At 34.3% G+C, this 17,001-nt stretch overlaps 1 protein-coding gene across 1 annotated transcript in view; it reads right to left on the bottom strand.

Annotated features, from left to right (window-relative positions):
- Positions 1–7,909: 7,909 nt before the first annotated feature.
- Cpxcr1 (CPX chromosome region, candidate 1) overlaps positions 7,910–17,001 on the bottom strand; it is a 29,840-nt gene continuing 20,748 nt past the window's right edge. The window contains exons 2-3 of the mRNA NM_001033471.3: positions 12,247–12,351; positions 7,910–9,307 (exon numbers count right to left, since the gene is read on the bottom strand). Coding sequence (NP_001028643.2) covers positions 8,331–9,299 — 969 coding nt within the window. The 5' untranslated portion in view covers positions 9,300–9,307; positions 12,247–12,351 and the 3' untranslated portion in view covers positions 7,910–8,330. The remainder of the gene's footprint in view (positions 9,308–12,246; positions 12,352–17,001) is intronic.

Below are 17,001 nucleotides of genomic sequence, written 5' to 3'. Positions count from 1 at the left end.
TCAGGCCGGGTTTTCTGCTTCCCTAATTAATACAGTCTCAGGACCAGTGTGATTGGATTGTAGCAGAAGCTGTGTTCCACTCACCAGAGGTCTTAAGATCCTGTGGTGGGTCTTGTGTGTAGCTGGTGGGTGTCAGCCAACTCTGCGCCCTAGCTTTATTTCTTTATGAGATAAAATGTCAGTCAAATCATTTCTGATCTTCACAATTTATTTATTTATTTATTATATTTTATTATTGAGGAATCTCACATCAAGCATCCCTACCATGCTCACATCCCATTCCTCCCATGTCTGCCTATCTCCCGCATGACATTCTAATGCTGTCCCCATTAAAAAAGAAAAACGTCAAAAAGTTCATTTTGTGCTATACATATGCTTACTGAAGCATGGTCATGTTTCTCATGGCCAGTCACTCAAATGAAGCTGAGTCTTTCTTTCCCTGAATCCAGCCAGAAGTCATCAGCTGAGGAAAACTGTTCCCATGCTACCACATGTAATACCTTGCTGTATATCACCAAAGAACAGGATCAGTTTTCTGTGTCCGGTGGCAGCAACGTGGCTTTGGGCAATAGCCCAGACCATGGAAATCTGCAGGAGCTTCAGTTGAAATATGACCCACACACATCAGCATGTCCCCTGGCCATATCAGGACCACTGACCTATTCCTGGTCTTCAGAGGCTCCATGGTCCATGGGCCTCAATGTGGTGTCAAGTAGCTACATATGCCGCTGATATCAACAAGGTCCCTGAGGCAGCAAAGCCCCAGAACCTCACCAAGACAATGTCCCAGACCACATATATCCACATGGTTCTCAGGCTTTATTGGAGCCTGGGGTAACAACATGGACCACACACACCAACATGGCCTCTGGTAGAATTGCCGATAGTTATGGTCTTTTGAGAATGCCCATCCCAGAAAGTCTGCTTTTTTTCAGGAGGATCATACAGCCAACTGGCAGGTTTGGGGGTTGAGTCTGCATCTAGATAAGCTCCAGATCACCATCTCAGCAACATCATTGGGCAACGACATTAATTTGACCTCAGCCCTCTCACCTGTCACTCTCTCTCTTCATAGCACACAAACCGCTCCATTTTTTCTGTCTTTCTCATCATGTCTCTATTACATATTTGTTCATGGTCGTGGTGTGCTACCCAAGTGACCACAGTTGTCTTTTACCTGCCAGTGTAGCAAGACAGTGGGCAGGACCACCTCAATTTTCTACTGAAAACAACACTTTCTGTATGATTTTATCATGCTGAGGAGTGAAATTTCATGTCAAATGGGAAAGGTAAGATTGATGTATTGACAACGAATATTAAGAAAACTTTCCTATGCAAATATCAATTTTCAATAGTGATGTATTAGTTTGGTGAATTAACTATAATAATTAAGGATAGACTTGGTTTCCTTCAAAGAAGAGATAGTATTTGTATATTAGTTGTGAATACTTTTATTTTAAAGTTTTGTTAGGAATGGGTAAATTATTCTGAGTTTTCATCATATAAGATACTTAGAATCCTAACATTTGATGGAACCACTGGTCAGTTTATGCAGTGTAAGATTTGATTTAATATTATATATATATGAAAGAAATACTAAACAAATTCTGCAAAGAATGCTTCACTCTGAACAAACATTTGTATTGATGCTATATAATGTTTACAAAAAATTTACCACAAAGTATACTATACCCAAATCATTACTGACATGGAAATGTCTTTATATTCAATGAGATAAATCATCCTTTGTATAGGTGCTAGTGGATCTTATCATTATGTCTAGAATAATATGCAAATATTTACTAAGCTACTAAATGTTCATTGTTCTAAGAGAATAAAGTAGTCATATAATGATTGACAAAATTTAAATCTATAATAAAGTAAAATAAAACATTAATTTCTCTTTCTAAAATAAAGAATTTCATATGAATTTACAAAAATGTTGTATATTGCATATTCATGCTATATTTCTCATTGAAATTTTGGAAGAGATATCTTCTTCACTGTATATACAGTATGTGTTAATTAAAAACAATACTTTACCTCCTGTTTTCCAAATTAGTTCTGTTGTACAATGTTTAAAGGCAATACATTATGTATTTTCAAAAATGAATTACAGTTTTTAAATTTGAAAAATTATATCAATAACTAAATGTAATATATCCCATTTTAATTTATAGTCCAATATTAATATATAAATTTCATATATATATATATAGTTTATAATATATAGTCATAAATGTGTCTTTGTCTTCAATGTTCTATACAAATATTTTATATATTTAATTCATGAATAAAAATCTGGATTTAAATTTGATTAATATTCTATCATAGTTATGGCAATAAGATACACCTTATCTTAAAATAAAAATTAAAGAGTTCACTGAATGTTATTGTATACAAATGTCTTTCTCATATCTCTGAGTTTTATAAATGAAATTTAAATTTAAATACTTTTTTCAGGAATTTGGATGACTTATAAAATACCTAAGATTTATTTTACACTTTTTTCCTATAAAATCTGTAACACACATAGGCACACAGATATACCATACAAACACAGACACACACAGACACACACACACACAAACATACATAAATACACACACTGTTACATTTGCAAATAATGTGAAACATTTTATGCTATCAATATTTAATAATTACTTTGTATAATATTTCATGTTTTTTATTGTATTTAATATCTAACCTTTTGAGAGTAATAAGTGAAGTACATACGGACAAAGCCCTATCCATTCATTCATTTCATTTATATTCTAAAATATTTTAGTTCATCATTTGCATTTTTGTATGCATGGTTGAATTATTAAGTCCTAAATTTTCTTATCTTTAAATATTTATATTTATTTTTATAATTTTTAAACTTGGTAAACAGATTGAGAATGTTAAAATGTTTATATTATTATGGATTAATTTTGTTGTTTAGCAATTTCACATATGAATATAGTGTATTCTGATTAATCTCACTCCATATGTTCCTCCTATCCTTATCAACACCTCTTCATCCCTACAGCTACCTTTGCCAGTTTCATGAATTTTGATTTTCATTTATGATCCATTTATTTTAACCAGAGCTATTTATGAGATGCCTTAGTGGTAAAGACACTTGCCTGAAAACTAGAATTTGATCCCTGAGATTCAAGTAGTGGAAGCCGAGAAATTACTTCAGAAAGTTGTCCTCTAACCACTTCAGTTCAGTAATATACAAATATAATAAGATGATAAATGTGACAGTTTTTTTAGAGAGTCATGCAAAATGTTTGTATACACATGTATGTAGGTAGCATTCATGTCCACAACTAACTTTGTATGTTGCATTTCTCCCTCAAGAAAAGCTCTACCCTAAAATGGTCCTTATATCACTCTCCATGCCCATTCAGATTATAGGCTTTAATCTCTCAAATCCAACACTTAGGTATATTCCATCACATGTAGTTATTTTCCATTGTAAACATTTTATCTTTCTAATTTTCTTATAAATCCTTGGAATCCAGAAGCCCATTTCTTATCAGTTTTTATATGACATTGTACTGTAAGAGGAACCTGTATATCTCTTGGAATACCAGAATACTTACGTGGTTCAAAAGAACATAAATTTTCCTTACTGAATGTTTACCATCACCAGAGTATTCAAATTTCAGTTTAATGAGAAAAATTATGCAGCAATATAAAAAGGGATTCAGCTTCCTGGGTGCAATTTTCACCTGTCATAATTTCCTCTGTACTCCCCATTTTAGTAAACCTCAACAGAGCTCTCATTATTCCATCTCAATCCCTATCTCTTTATGTTTTATACATTAACAATTCCACATTCCATTTTTCCCTTTGAGCTTTCTCTATTTCTTTAGTTTCATTCCAAACAGATGAGCACAATCCTATATGCTCTCCAAGTTCTCAGTTTTTCTTCATTTAGGTATCATATCTAGGCTTTGCTTTCTATATTACATTCCTCTCTTAGACCAAATTCTTCTTTACAATGGACCTTATATTAGTCTGCTTACCTATTACAGTTTTCATCTTTCAAACCTAACATATACACTTTTCTTTGGTCCTCTAGAAGGTTATATGTAGCCTTGTTCTAATTGAAACTTTCCTCATTGATAATCTTATCTCATAAAACGAATTGATGTTATTTGTTTCCTTCTTGTCAAGTTCTATATATGTGTCCATGGGAAACATTTCCCTTCAACTTATATTTTCCTTTCCCCCGTAGTTTTCAAAACATTGTCCCTCTAACCAGTGCTTTTTACTATACTTCAATAGTATGTAGATTCTTTTTTAAATTTCATTGACTACTATGCTAATGGATTTTTCCATATAAGACTGATTTTTCTTATCCACTAATGTTGGAAATGGATAGAAATTGAAAATGAGTACATATAAGTAAATGTATGATGTCAAGAATTCAAGAATTGTTTGAATTTGGCAACATCTTGGAAGGATAATAAAATTTACAAAATTTAGTGAATAGTATTCATCAGTTTTCTGTACTTTTAAACATGAAAAGAAAACTTATAAAAATTATTTTGCTTTTCATTTCATGTGTCATCTTAATAACTAAATATATTAGAATTCTAGTATGCAATTAAAAAACAAATCCCTAAATATATACCTTACATCTATCAGAAACATTGAATGATTTTTTAAGTGCCATCATAGTCCTGTCTCCTTTCTGAGAAAAAGAGATACCAACATAAGCAAGAAAAAAATATAATTAAAGAGATAAGGACTGTGATTGATTTTGGGTTTTGAATTGCCACAGGAGATTTTACTAGAAATTTTAAATCTAAAGCAGTTGAATTACAGTGAGAGTGAAGTTTTGTTATATGGCTCTTAAACTAAGTAAAGGAGCACTGATTCGTGCAAGAACAATTAGACAACAAGCGGAAGTCAAAAGAATACAAATTAGAAAGAAGGAAGTCAAGATTTGCGGGTGATATGATAGTGTATTAAAATGACTCCAAAAATTCCACAAGAGAACTCTTAAACCTGATAAACAACTTCAGAAAAGAGGATGGATATAAATTTATCTCAAACTAGTAGCCTTCCTCTATTCAAAGGATAGTCAGGCTGAGAAAGAAATTAGGGAAAGAACACCATTCACAATAGTCACAAATAATATAAAAGACCTTGGTGTGACTCTAACCAAGCAAGTGAAAGATTTGTATAACAAGAACAAGTCTCTGAAGAAAGAAAATGAGGAAGATCTCAGAAGATGGAAAGATCTCCCATGCTCATGGATTGGCAGGATTAATATATACATTTATATGTGTATATATATTAATGGCTATATATATGAAGGAAATATATATATATATATATATATATATATATATATATATATATATATATATATATATATATGGAGAGAGAGAGAGAGAGAGAGAGAGAGAGAGAGAGAGAGAGAGAGAGAGAGAGAGCTTTCCAAAAGCAATCTAAAGATTCACTGCTATCTGCACCAAAATTCCAACTCAATTCTTCATAAAGTTAGAAAGTGCAATTTGGGAATTCATTTGGAATAACAAAAATCCCAGGAAAGTGAAAAGCATTCTCAACAACAAAAGAACTTCTGCGGGAAGCACCATCTTTGACTTCAAGCTATACTACAGAGCAATAGAGACAAAAATGGCATGGTATTAGTACAGTGACAGGCAGGTAGATCAATGGAATAGAATTAAAGAGTCAAAAATGAACCCACACACCTATGGTCACTTGATCTTTGACAAAGGAGCTAAAGCCATCCAGTGGAAAAAAAGACAGCATTTTCAACAAATGGTGCTGGTTCAACTAGAGGTCAGCATGTAGAAGAACATAAATTGATCCATTCTTATCTCCTTGTACAAAGCTAAAGTCCAGGTGGATCAAGAACCTCCCCATTAAACGAGATACATTGAAACTAAGAGAAGAGAAAGTGGGGAAGAATCTTGAACATATGGGCAGAGGGGAAAATTTCTGGAACTGAACACCAATGGCTTATGCTCTATGATCAACAATTGACAAATCTAACCTCATAAAATTGTAAAGCTTCTGTAAGGCAAAGGACACTGTCAATAGGACAAAATGGCAACCAACATATTGGAAAAAGAGCTTTATTAATCCTACATTAAATAGAGGGCTAATATCCAATAGATACAAAGAACTCAAGAAGTTAAACTCCAGAGAATCAAAGAACTCTAATAAAAATTGGGTATAAAGATAAACAAAGAATTTTCTTTTTTGTTTTTGTTTGTTTGTTTTAAAATTTTCTTTATATTTCAAATATTATCCCCTTTATTGATTTTCCCTCCAAAAAATCCCTATCCCTTCCCTCTCCCCCTGCTCACCAACCCACCCACTCCCACTTCCTGGCCCTGGCATTCCCCTACATTAGAGCATAGTGCCTTCACAGGACCAAGGGCTTCTCCTCCCATTGATGACCAGCTAGCCCATCCTGTGTTACATATGCAGCTGGAGCCATGAGTCCTACAACATGTACTATTTGGTTGGTGGTTTAGTCCCTCTGGGGTTACTGGTTAGTTCATATTATTGTTCTTCCTATGGGGCTTCAAACCCCTTCAGCTCCTTGGGTCCTTTCTTTAAGTCCTTCATTGGGGACCCTGTGCTCAGTCCAATGGATGGCTTTGAGCATCCACTTTTGTATTTGTCAGGCACTGGCAGAGCCTTTTAGGAGACAGCTATACCCAACTCCTGTCAGCAAGCACTTGTTGGCATCCACAATAGTGTCTGGGTATGGTGCTTGTATATTGGATGGATTCCCAGGTTGGAGCAGTCTATTTTTAAATGAGGAATATTGAATGGCCAAGTAGCACCTAAAGAAATGTTCAACATCTTTAGTAATTAGGAAAATGCAAATCAAAAAAACACTGAGATTCCATCTAACACCAGTCAGAATGGCTAAGATCAAAAAGTCAGGTGACAGCAGATGCTGGCAAGGACGTGGAGAAAGAGGAATACTCCTCCATTGTTGGTAGGATTTCAAGATGGTACAACTACTCTGGAAAACAGTTTGGCTGTTCCTCAGAAAATTGGACATAGTACTACCTGAGGACCCATCTATACCACTCCTAGGCATATACCCAAAAGATGCCCCAATATATAACAATGACACATGCTGCACCATGTTCATAGCAGCCTTATTCATAATAGTTAGAATCAGGAAACAACCAGATGTTCTTCAACAGAGGAATGGATACAGAAACAACCAGATGTTCTTCAACAGAGGAATGGATACAGAAAATATCTTATATTTACTCAATGGTATAGTACTCATCTCTTAAAAACAATGAATTCATGAATTTCTTAGGCAAATGGATAGAACTAGAATATATCATTCTGAGTGAGGTAACCCAATCACAAAAGAACACATATGGTATGCCCTCACCAATAAGTAGATATTAATTATTCCAAAAGCTTAGAATACTCACAATACAATTCTCAGACCACATGAAGCTTAAGAAGAACAAAGACCAAAGTGTGGGTGCTTTGTTCCTTCACAAAATGGGACTTTACTTCTTAACAGCCACCAATCAGGAGAAAAGCATAAGTTAAGCTTATGGTTTGGATGCAAAAACCAGCCAATTCTGTTAAAGAGCAAATAAAATGTTGTAATGAATCACACCCTAATCAGATGTGTGCCAGTCTACACAATTCCTTCTTGTCTCTACAAATACCTGCTTAAAATTAGACTCTGGGCTGCACCCTCCAGTTCTGCTGAGTCAGAGACAGCAGTGTGAGCCCAATCTTGAGCTAGTGTGATTACATTGGAGTTGGATTCTTAGTGTGTTTTATTTGGGGGGGGGGGCTGTAACAGGCAAAACATCACTAAAGTCTAGATATGGCATATTTGCAATATTGTGTTTCTCATGACATATTCATATCTAAGTACAAATTTACAGTAACATTTAGTATGATTTTATTTAAATTTGGAGGAAACTTCAGATTTTTTGTTGAGCAGAGTCTCTAGAAACCCCTATTGTACCTTTCTCTAGCTCTCTGTTTTCTTTATCAGGATCTGTTTTAATTTGTGTCCAGAAACAATACTCAGCAGAAATTGATGTTAAGGGAGTTGCAAACATCATCTTGGTTCAGTTGATGACACAATACAGATAAATACCTTGATATTTCAATGATCTATATGATGCTTAAATCTCTTCCTGAAAATGTTTCTTATTGAAGTACATATTTTTTGTATTAAATTTTGCAGTGTAATGTTATCATACTAAATTTACTGATCATGAGATATTGTTTCAGATGAGTTATTGCTATTGTATAGTTTTAGAATTTCAAATTATAAACCTTTACACTGCTTTAACTTAATTGCCAGAAAAGCTGCAAGAATGATGTTTAAAATCATAAAAGTTGTTGAAACCACAACCACAAATGGGACACAGATATTTCCAGTTATTGTTGTCTGTTATGATTACTAGCCTCAGCTTATGATGAGCTCTCCAAGAATGTTTAAAAACATTTTTCTGGACAGTATTCTGGGTTTGGAGCTGTGGCATGTAGAATCTTGGCCTCACAAAAAGATGGTTTCCATTCTTGTGTTGATATAACTTAGAAGCTTTTCTTTGAGTCAGTCTTTCAAAGAGTGGATGATAGTAGTATACTCTCAAAGGCCTTCCAAAGACTATGTTCCTTTGGAGATTCATGATATTTTGGTGATCAAGGATGGCTACATATTTTTGTTTTACAGATGCATTATGTTGGTGACATTCTGCCTGAGAGAAATTTCTGCTGCACAGCAGGTGAATAATCATCCTACTTATCTCATTAGTAGTAAAGAATGGGACTCGCCACCTAAGAAAACAGGGATGGATCATCTTGTCAAGTATGGGGGTGTGGAAGCAATCATTTTCTGTCATCTCCACTTCCCCTAGATGGAACATCATTTTATCAGATAAGGTCTTCTTTTCATGGAGTTGTGGTTGTGGTTGTGGTATACTCAGATAGATAATTCTACATAATATTAACCTTGGAATGGTCAACTTTTTAGGAATGGGTATCTGAAGTGGAAGAGAGTCTTCTATTAATTCTTCATCTGGGGGATCATTTTGAGTCATCTCTGCTTCAGGTTGGCTGTTTTGTACTGTCTGGAAATCCATATCCTCCTGAGAACTTATTGAGCTTGGCTCCATGCCGGATAGATTAGTTTCCACCTGAGAAATGTTGGTATCAGGAAGTGGGTGTTCTTTCTCATCCTCACAGGCATTTGGTGTTTCGTTTTCTGCATTTTTGAGAGTATTTTCAGATGGATCATTTCCTTGATTAGAAGAAGTCATTCTAGATGCTATGGGGAATGGAGGAGGGAGATAAAGATCTATTAAACTAAAGAATGTTTCACTTTCAAATAAGCCAGTAGTTTAGGTTTTCAGAAAGCATGTTGATGTGTTATTTTTCTGCTCTTCTCTATAACTCTAAACATTTTATCACTCATAAACTCAAAAAAATAAAATAAGAAAAATATTAAATCGTAAAACCAACATAATCTCTTATGAAGTATGTCTTCTCATTGTTTATTTTCAAAATGTATATAAACCTTAAATAGTGTATCTTCGTCCTCAGATTTTTAATGAATTTACCCTACTTGTTAGTGTTTATGTAATTATGTACAAAAATATAGTTTTTCCATTTTAGATGTCAAATTTAATAGAATTTTAATCAAATAAAATAGATCTTTTTGGGTAATGGGCATACGTTTCTATTGATTTTGGTCTCTGAATTGAGACCAATCTAAAAGGACATTTCATGAAGATATATGTTTGTGAGAAAATTACAGATCATTTATGATAGAATGCTTGTGATCAAATTTAACTACATTTTCCTGTGGAATTTTCTATCCTTTCTTACTTTCTTTCTTCCTTCCTTGTGTCCTTCCTTTCTTCTGTACTTTGATTTTAGCGTGTTCTTTTAAATTATATGCATACAGAAAAAGACAACTGGGGATTGTGAAAAAAGAAAAAGAAAAAGAAAGGCAGTGAAGGAAAGAGAATTGAAAGAAGTTAAACCCAGATTTTTAGTTAATTTATTAGAATAACTTCCAAATGTATCACTCACTTGGCAATTATATTGCCTTGTTGTTGATCAAGATAATGTTTATTTCAGGCCAGTTTTATGGTTGATAATATCAAATTGATCTGTCTACTTACTACTGTACACTGCCCTCTCTTTTCTTATTCTGTCTGATGTTGTTTACCTCCTGAAATATTTTCAGTACACCCTTAATTTCTGAACACTGTGTATCCAATTATCTTATCTGAATTGACTATGGGTAATCTCAGTTTGATGGTTTCTTCAAAGCAGAAAGAAAGATACAAATATTACCCATTTATTTATTTAAAATGCATTTATGTATTTTTAAGACCTTCAAATATATATACAATGATTTTAGATAATTTATGCTACCCTACTCCTTCTCTAACTTCTCCCAGGCACTCCCAAGTCTCTTGTCCATATTTGTATCCTGTTCTTAATTTTCTTTATAGTGCAGTTAGTTGAATTTGTGCTTCCTCTATGCATATTGGTGTATGACCTGCAAGACAACTTACTTAAATGTGAGCAAACTATGAGACACCCTAGAACTGAAGAAAATGGACTTCCTTTCCCACCTGCAGAACACAATATTCATAGTAGCAAAAGATGTTATAAACTGCTAGGAAGGAAAAATTATCAGTTGTTCTACTTGCTGTAAACGCAAAAATGTTAAGCCAAAAATAACAACCAGTGTGACAAGATATGCCCATTGACACATTGGTGACATGACTGCTATGGGGTTAATCAACAAGTTTCTCATTGTAACTTATATCCATTACTATAAATCTGGTGAGCAACTCATGGCTGGGTAGATCACCCATTCTAGGAAGAATCTGCTACTATATATTTTTTTTTCTTTTTGCTAACCAGACATTGAAAAAACAAATTACTTTCTATAGTACCCATAGATTAGAGCAGTCCTCATCCTTCATCAGGAAAGTTTCTCATCCCAGTAGACAAGGGTTAAAAAAGAGACTCACAGCTAGAGTGTAGAAAATAATTGGACTACTGACCCCAATAAGAGTAATCTATATCATCTTCTTCCTATCAGGATCAGTAACCATTTTGGAAGAGGTGGTGCAAAGATAGCAATAGTCAAGAATTTAGGGAGGAATTCTTTGAAAAAGTGTCTTCTGCCCTTTGCTATCATGAGCTTACCACAGCTGAAAACAGCTGTATAAAACATGGACAATATCAACAAGCCAGTTCTAATTCATCTAGAGTCCCTACCTCCAGCTAAGAGGTTTTGATTTGTTTTTCAATTAAAAAAAAAAAAAAAAAACGTGATGGGTAAAGAAAAATATAACTACTCTGATATCAATTCTATGGAAATTTATGAAATAATCAGGCTTCCATTTCTTTTCATTATTACTTTTCATGAGCTACCCTAGATAAAATTTATGCATAGGTCAATTGTATTTTATGGATTATTGCTAATAAAAGACAAAGAAGTTCAGAGGGGACCTCTATAGCCAGACTTCATCTCTACTGATAAATGTACCTTCTCTAACCATTCAACAGATATTGTATGTGCTAATAGACTTGATTTTGTATTTCATGGTTATCTTCTCTTTCAAATTAAGCTTTAATTAAAAAGTATTCTGAATGTTTGATATTTAAGCAAGAATTATTTTTCCTATCAGAAGCATTTGACATTATTTTGAAATTAACATGTGTAATGATATTCAATTTTATATTCTTAACTACATTGTGCTGTTTTAATACTATGAAAATATATCTATTAATTTTCTACAATATTTCTATTAATTTTCTAAAATATTTAAGCAATCGCCATATCTATTTCTTTTCAGTATAATAGTTGATGATTCTAATTTTCATCCTAATTTTTGTCTTTCTTATTTATTTGTAAATATGAAAGTTTGAGCAGTAAGCACACTTACCTACTGAGGCATTTTTGCCACTTAGTATCTTAATTTCATTGATATCTTTTTTACTTCCTACTTAAGCATTCCAACTTGAGGATCTACTCCTAATTCTCTAATCTACTTTTAGAAATCTTCTGTTCAGTTTCCAAAAAGATAAACTTTTTTGATTTTTAACGGTTCCATATTCAACATTTAAGGAAGAAAAAAAAACCCTCTATCAAAATACCTTGGTAATAACAATTAAAATTATATGTAAGATAAAGCAATAAATAGAATCCATATTTTTTAGGAAAAGTTTGAAATAGCTCACCAGTTTGATAACAGAATGACTTTATATGTTTTAATGAGGATGAGCTCCGGCAACTGGGAAAGAACTTCACTTCCTTGGTTTTCTATAGATCTTGTTTAGTAGAACCTTAAATCAAATTAAAAAAAAAAAACATAAAACAGAAGAAAAGTCAATTTCAATAACTTCCTCCCCTAGAGCGGTGCTTTAACTGATTGGATTGTTTGTTTGATTTGCTTCCTTATATTTGTCATAATTTTTAGATTCATTGTTCCTTTTTATCTTTGAAATGGCATGTCCATATGAATATAAATGATAAATTTTCATATGTTCAGAAATATATCATAGATATTTATTCTACTATACTAAAATAAAAATCAAGGGAGTATATGTCATATAAAAAAGACTGACTTATGGAAAGAAGTCAAATCAAATACCATGTCCAAAGGATATAGTATCTTGAGGGCCCTCTAGCCCTTCTTCCACTTCTCTAATCTTCCATTCTTCACAGGTTAGTTCCATTCTTTTGTGACTCTCTGTCAACATCAGGCTAAAGGCACACTCTTTTACAGAAACCCCACAGCTACCACACTCGGCAGGAATCCAGGTAAGTTACTACCTGTACTTCCCTTCTTTCTCTCTGTTGAGTACTTCCTAGGATATTACTATATCCCACCACTGTTGCCTACCTAATCCCATCTTCACAGCCTACCACCATCCTCTTGGGGTTCACTACCACACATAGTATTGATACACACTCCCTATAATTCTACTTTTACCATCTTTTTTATGATTTCTTAATGACTTCAGAACCTCTTTTAGGAATCTCATAGTTACCACACTTGACAGGCAAACACATATGCTACATGTGCTAATAGAAGTCTTCCAGACAAAAGCTAGACAGTCCGGGAGTTAAATAACATAATGAATTAAGTGGACTTAAAACACATATGCAGGACTTTCCACTCATACAGTAAGGAACACACTTTGTTTCCATCAGGCGATGGAACTTTCTTCAAAATTGATGACATATTAGGGCAATGAGAAATGAATAGAGACTGGACTTTTAAAAGCATTTGGTAATCTATCTTACCACCGTGAATTAAAGTAGAATATCAATAATAATAGAAACCACAGTAAGTATATACATTCATGGAAGCTAAAAAGTGAGTACTGAATGAAAACTAGGTAAAGAAAAAAAGGTAAGTTGAAATTTTAACATTTTAGGAAATTGAATGAAAATAAAATCCCAACATACCAAAATGTACAGGTTATAATGAAGGTATTTTAGGGGGAGAGAAGTCATAACATATACTGTTCACAATGAAAACCAACAGAGATCTCTAAATAATAATGGTATAATTAAAAGATTTAGAAAAATAAGAGATAATACCTCAAAAACAACAGATGAGGATATATAACTAAATTCACTTAAAAATACTGACATGAACAGATAAAGAATAAGTGAAAGAAAGAGTGGCTCTGAAAAAAATCAGGACCCACAAATTGTCAGCCAAATTAAGCAAAATCAAAATTAATAAAAATTAGAGATGCCAGTGCCTGGCAAATACAGAAGTAGATGCTCACAGTCATCTATTGGATGGAACACAGGGCCCTAATGAAGGAGCTAGAGAAAGTACCAAAGGAGCTAAAGGGGTCTGCAATCCTATAGGAGGAACAACAATATGAACTAATCAGTATCCCCAGAGCTTGTGTGTCTAGTTGCATATGTAGCAGAGGATGGCCTAGTTGCCCATCAATGGGAGGAGAGACCCTTGGTTTTGTGAAGATTATATGCCCCAGTAAAGAAGAATGCCAGGGTCAGGCAGCAGAAGTGGGTGGGTTGGGGAGCAGGGCGGAGGGAGGGTATAGGGGACTTTTGGAGAGGAAACAAGGAAAGGGGATAGCATCTCACTTGTAAATGAAGAAAGGAAAAAAGTAAGAAGATAATGTAATTATATACTAATCTTAAAAATAAAATAAAAAATAATATTTCTTTTTTTCTTTTTTCTTCACTTTTTTATTAGATATTTTCTTCATTTACATTTCAAATATTATCCTGAAAGTACCCTATACCCTTCCCCTGCGCTGCTCCTCTACCCACTCACTCCCACTTCTTAACCCTGGCATTCCCTTGTAATGGGACATATAACTTTTGCTAGACCAATGGGCCTCTGTTCCGAATGATGGTCGACTAGGCCATCTTCTGCTACATATGCAGCTAGAGACACAAGCTCTTGGGGGTACTGATTAGTTCATATTGTTGTTCTACCTATAGGGTTGCAGACCCCTTCAGCTCTCGGTAAGTTTCTCTAGCTCCTATATTGGGGACCCCATTTTCCATCCTATAGATGACTATGAACATCCACTTCTGTATTTGCCAGGTACTGGCAAAGCCTCACAGGAGACAGCTATATAAGGGTCCCTTCAGAAAAATCTTGCTGGCATATGCAATAGTGTCTGCATTTGGTGGCTGATTATGGGATGGACCCCCAGGTGGGACAGTCTCTGAATAGTCCATCATTTCCTCTTAGCTCCAAACATTGTCTCTACAACTTCTTCCATGGTTATTTTATTCCATATTCTAGGGAGGCATGAAGTATCCATGCATTGGTCTTCCTTTATGATTTTCTTGTGGTTTGGAAGTTGTATCTTGGGTATTCTAGGTTTCTGGGCTAATATCCACTTATCAGTGAGTACATATCAAGTGACTTCTTTTGTGATTGGGTTACCTCACTCAGGACGATATCCTCCAGATACATCCATTTGCCCAAAAATTGGTCAAGAAAGAAATAAAGAAAGGAATTAAAGACTTTTTAGAGTTTAATGAAAATGAAGCCACAACATTCCCAAACTTATGGAACACAATGAAAGCAGTCCTAACAAGAAAACTCATAGCCCTGAGTGACTCCAAAAAAAAAAAAAAAAAAAAAAAAAAACTACAGAGAGCATACACTAGCAGTCTGACAGCACACCTAGAAGCTATAGAACGAAAGGAAGCAAATTCAAACAACAGGAGTAGACCTCAGGAAATAATCAAACTTAGGGCTGAAATCCACCAAGTGGAAACAAAAAGAACTATTCAAAGAATCAACCAAATCAGGAGCTGGTTCTTTGAGAAAATCAACAAGATAGATAAACACTTAGCCAGACTAACTAGAGGGAACTGAGACATTATCCTAATTAACAAAATCAGAAATGAAAATGGAGACATAACAACAGATCCTGAGGAAATCCAAAACATCATCAGATCCTACTACAACATGCTATACTCAACAAAACTAGAAAACCTGGATGAAATGGACAACTTCCTAGACAGATACCAGGTACAAAAGTCAAATCAGGACCAGATTAACGATCTAAACAGTCCCATTTTGCCTAAAGAAATAGAAGCAATCATCAATAGTCTCCCAAGTAAAAAAGCCCAGGACCAGATAGGTTTAGTGCAGAGTTCTATCAGACCTTCAAAGAAGACCCAATTCCCACTCTACTTAAACTATTCCACAAAATAGAAACAGAAGGTACTCTACCCAATTCATTCTACGAAGCCACAATTACTCTGATACCAAAACCACATAAAGACCCAACAAAGATAGAGAACTTCAGACTAATTTCCCTTACGGATATCGATGAAAAAATACTCAATAAAATCCTCACAAACTGAATCCAAGAACACATCAAAACATTCATCCATCATGAGCAAGTAGGTTTCATCCCAGGGATGCAGGGATGGTTTAAAATAAGGAAATCCATCAATCCACTATATAAACAAACTCAAAGACAAAAATCACAGGATCATCTCGTTAGATGCTGAGAAAGTACTTTCCAATACCCCTTCATGATAAAAGTCATGGAAAGATCAGGAATTCAAGACCCATACCTAAACATAATGAAAGCAATATACAGCAAACCAGTGGCGAACATCAAAATAAATGGAGAGAAACTAGAAGCAATCCCACCAAAATTAAGGTCTAGACAAGGCTGTCCACTTTCTTTCTACCTATTCAATATAGTACTTGAAGTCCTATCCAGGGCAACTCATCAACAAAGGGAGATCAAGGGGATACAAATTGGAAAGGAAGAAGTCAAAATATCACCTTTTGCAGATGATATGATAGTATATATAAGTGACCCTAAAAATTCCACCAGAGAATTCCTAAACCTGATAAACAGCTTCAGTGAAGTAGCTGGATATAAAATTAACTCAAACAAATCAGTTGCCTTTCTCTACACAAAGAATAAACAGGATGAGAAAAAAATTAGGGAAACAACACCCCTCACAATAGTCACAAATAATATAAAATACCTTGGTGTGACTGTAACTAAGGAAGTGAAAGATCTGTATGACAAGAACTTCAAGTCTCTGAAGAAAGAAATTGAAGAAGATCTCAGATGATGGAAAAATAATATTTTAAAAATCAAAAAGAAAGTAAAGAAAAAGAATTAGAGATGAAATGAGAAACATAACAATAGATACTTAAGTAATTGAGAAAATCAATTTTTCAATGAAACACATTTTCTGTATGCATTCTTCCATTGTGGGGCATCTGAGTGTTTCCAGCTTCTGACTGTCACAAATAAGGCCACTGTGAACATAGTGGAGCACATGCCCCTGTTGCATGGTGGGGCATTTCTTACATATATGGTTAAAAGGAGTATAGCTGTGTTTTCAGGCAGATATATTTCTAATTTTCTGAGGAACATCCAGATTGTTTTCCAGAGTGGTTGTTCCAGTTTGCAACCCAACCAACAATGGAGGAGTATTCTTCTTTCTCCACA

This window comes from Mus musculus, chromosome X, assembly GCF_000001635.26.
Source record: "Mus musculus strain C57BL/6J chromosome X, GRCm38.p6 C57BL/6J".
Lineage (NCBI taxonomy): Eukaryota > Metazoa > Chordata > Mammalia > Rodentia > Muridae > Mus > Mus musculus.
This window is presented reverse-complemented; position numbering and strand designations above follow the sequence as displayed.